Source organism: Nelumbo nucifera, chromosome 1 (assembly GCF_055504915.1).
Source record: "Nelumbo nucifera cultivar China Antique chromosome 1, China Antique-T2T, whole genome shotgun sequence".
Taxonomy (NCBI): Eukaryota; Viridiplantae; Streptophyta; class Magnoliopsida; order Proteales; family Nelumbonaceae; genus Nelumbo; species Nelumbo nucifera.
In genome coordinates, this window is record NC_142649.1 from 103744702 (window position 1) to 103748590 (window position 3889).

Consider the following 3889-nt stretch of genomic DNA (forward strand, 5'->3'; position numbering starts at 1 on the left):
ACAAAATATAATTATATATTATTTAAATGATATAATACACACACATATATCCAAATGATTTAATCATGGTTTTGGAAACCGGATTAAACCAGACCAAACTAGTTCTGTTTTATGTTAAAATCGCTTTTTGGCCAAAAACCATTGATTTGGTCAGCAACCCGTTGACTTGGAAGATCAAATTGTCAAACCGTCAACTCGAACAAAAGTTTTTGGCCATTTTTTATTTTTTTTTTAATTTTTTAAGTCAAAACGGGGCCATTTGTTCAAACTGGACAGTCAGACCGTTCAACCCAATAACCAGTCCCCGTAAAGGTTCCATGTCCGGTCCCGTTTTAAAAACCTTGGATTTAACCAAGGATCGAATTTCAGACATTATTGAGTAGAGAAGACCTTGGATCCAATTTTAGACAAAAACGGTTCAACCTTGGACTACGGTTTTGATTCTGCGCATCCTTTTTGGAGAGAGTGCCAACCAATTGACCATCTCCACAACACAAATGGTCATCAGCAATAATTTTTGAATTGACCCGTAGTACGCATGGTGGAGACGGCATCACGGCAGTGGTGTAACGGGATCTGCTCGCGCCTCACATGACATACACATCCACCGTTTCATTGAGAATATCTCAAATGAAAAATAACTTATAAGTATGAAAGATGCTTCCAATGCATGGTATGATGTGTATGGAAGGCGCGTGTAAAGCGCCCTATGTGAGGAATAAATCCAGTCTCGGCAGTGGTTGTGATTACCGGTTAGATCCATGGATCACTGCTCAATTACAATTAGAATTAGGTTTCTGTATCTGAATAATCTAGAAACTTGGACGAAACTTCTCTCCTTTGTTTCCTTTTTCTCTCAAACTCCGTAATTCTGTTTCTGTACACATTCAAAAGAAACACCCAAGTACCCAACAAAAACGACAAAATATGTGAATTGACTATTTTGTGACCCAAACCCGCTAAACATATCTCGAACTGACCCGCTTCATTTTATACTTTACCTAATTACCTAATACAGTAATATCATACGAATCCGGATCTCCTACCCACACAAATTCTGTCCACCTTTATCCCTACAATATCGCAATTACACATTAAAAACATCTCATTCACTTACATAATATTATACTCTCTTACATAATATTATGCAAAGGAGATGTTTCCAATTCACGGGATCCGGAGTCCGTATGTGGGCAGGAGATCCGGAGTCCATACCCTGATAGTGTGTTATAATAGACGTGAACAGGAGATCCGGAGTCCATACCCTGTATGTGGAAACGGAAGAGCCAATCGCTAGTTGTTTTGATTTTTAGAGTTTTTCCTCATTTCCAAACCTCGAGGAAGCTGAGTCAGAGGTAAACGTTTTTCAACGACTACGAGACAGCCATTGACATTTTCACAGATTTTTTTTGTGATTAAATTAATTAACAGCCATTGACATCTATGCCCTTTACCGATCGGTATCTGATTAAATTAAATTAATTAACAGCCATCGTCCGATCGGTATCCGATGGTGATCTAATCCACTTAATTTTGGTTACGCTGCCACGTCAATGCCCTTTACCAAGAAGGAAGGAATGAGTAGAAGAAATTTGTTTTTGTTTTTAATTTTTTTAGTGTCAAAGTCAAGCAGGTCAAACTCCAATGTGGAAACCGGTAACCGGTCATACTTACGCGACGCGGCCGCGTAATTTAGCATCTACTCATCTAGAGACCCAATTCAGCCTTCCTTCCCCTTTCCTCTCTCCCTCTCTCTCTCTCTCTCTCTGAAGACCCCCGTCTTCTGCGGTTCTGCCTATAAATACTCTTCATCTCTCTCTTCCTTCCCAACCATCACTCCTATCGTTTCATCGTCTCTCCTCACAGCATATGTCTCAGAGGCCCACTGTTCCTCATTCTTCTTCCATAGCCTTCGGCCTCCATTCTCATCTCCTGGTTTCCAGTGAGATGAACCCTAATTCCAACTGGTCTTACGTGTCTTCTCTTTAATTTTGCTTCCTTCTGTGTTCTTCCCTAATCCTTTTTCGTAGAAAATAAAAAACAAATTGAAATTTTAGCCTTAGAAAACCCCATTCTTTTCTTCATCGTCCAGTTGGTCTCTCCAATCGAAACCACAATTTTCGGCTAGAGCAATACACAAATCAAGATGGGCCTCAAGGGTTTCGTTGAAGGAGGCATTGCCTCGATCGTTGCAGGCTGTTCCACTCATCCTCTCGACCTCATCAAGGTCCGGATGCAGCTCCAGGGTGAAACCCACGTTCCCAACCCAGCCATCCAGACTCTCCGCCCCGCATTCGCTTTCAACACGCCTTCCGCGGCCGCTGCGGCTCAAGCTGCACTCCACGCGCCGCCACCACCACCTCCAGCACCGCGCGTCGGCCCCATCTCCGTCGGGATCCGGATTGTTCAAACAGAAGGCGTCGCTGCCCTCTACTCTGGCGTTTCGGCCACCGTCCTGCGGCAAACACTCTACTCCACTACGCGTATGGGTCTCTACGATGTCATGAAGCAAAGATGGTCCGACCCTAATTCGGGCAATATGCCACTCGTGCGCAAGATAGCGGCTGGCTTAATAGCCGGCGGAATTGGTGCGGCCGTCGGCAACCCAGCCGACGTTGCCATGGTTCGAATGCAGGCCGATGGCCGCCTTCCCCCCGCCCAACGACGCAACTACAAGAGCGTAGTTGATGCCATCACGAGAATGTTGAAACAGGAGGGAATCACAAGTTTGTGGCGCGGATCGTCTCTCACGGTGAACCGTGCAATGATCGTGACTGCATCGCAGCTGGCATCATACGATCAGATCAAGGAGTCGATCCTGGGACACGGTCTGATGAGGGACGGGCTTGGGACCCACGTGACGGCGAGTTTTGCGGCGGGATTTGTGGCCTCGGTGGCGTCGAACCCGGTGGATGTGATCAAGACGAGGGTGATGAACATGAAGGTAGAGGCAGGGGTGGCGCCGCCTTACTCCGGCGCGTTAGATTGCGCACTGAAGACAGTGAGGGCCGAGGGGCCGATGGCGCTGTACAAGGGGTTCATCCCTACGATATCGAGGCAGGGGCCGTTCACGGTGGTGCTGTTCGTGACCCTGGAACAGGTCCGAAAGATTCTCAAGGATTTCTAATTTGGAGAGACGACGGTGATGAATGATGATGACGAAGAAACAATCAAAATAAAGATTAAAAATTAGATATTATTATTATTATTATTTTATTTATGTTATGATTATAACTATTACTAGATTCCTGATTCCTGAAGAATGGGAAACAAGGAGGCTCTATTGACCATTTTTTGGTTTTTCTTTTCTTTTTTTTTTTTTTTTTTGAGATGAAATGAAGTAGAAATGCATAGAACCTGGCAGGATGAAAACTTGTTGTCCTTTTCTTTCTTGATATCTTTAATTTAGTACAGCTTGTGGTTGCCACATGGAGAAGGCGCTTAGTAGGGTTGGTTCTTGGTCTGGGACAAAGCATTTTGTTGGAGTCATTGCGTGTGTCCATATCTTCCTTCTGATTGGGCTGTGTAGGGCCTAAAATTCCGCACGAAAAGGAATAACCAAATAACCAGGAAGGATTGGATGAGATGAAGAGGTGCCAACTGGGTCAGCTGGTAAGGTATCGGGGTGGTTTGCGTAAGCAACATGTGATCGATTCCCGCTTACATCCTGCTTTGGGGTTGGGGCGTTGGGTGTTGAGGGTAGTTCCGTCACCCATGAACCAAACAAAAGAATGATAAATTAGACACTTAGCTCCCCTTTTAATGGGAATATGGGATTAATGGTGATGATGAAGTCATTAAGGTGATGTTTGGCATCCATGATGATTCTGAGTGATTTTTGAAATTAATGTTTTTTATTTTTTTTTAAATCCATAAATCTTGTTATTTG

The 3889-nt window shown here is 44.2% G+C and overlaps 1 protein-coding gene across 1 annotated transcript; it reads left to right on the forward strand.

Annotated features, from left to right (window-relative positions):
• Positions 1–1727: 1727 nt before the first annotated feature.
• LOC104608597 (mitochondrial uncoupling protein 5-like) lies at positions 1728–3372 on the forward strand. Its single transcript, XM_010274630.3, has one exon. It carries the CDS (start codon positions 2147–2149, stop codon positions 3125–3127), a length of 981 nt encoding a protein of 326 aa, XP_010272932.1. The 5' UTR covers positions 1728–2146; the 3' UTR covers positions 3128–3372.
• Positions 3373–3889: the final 517 nt, after the last annotated feature.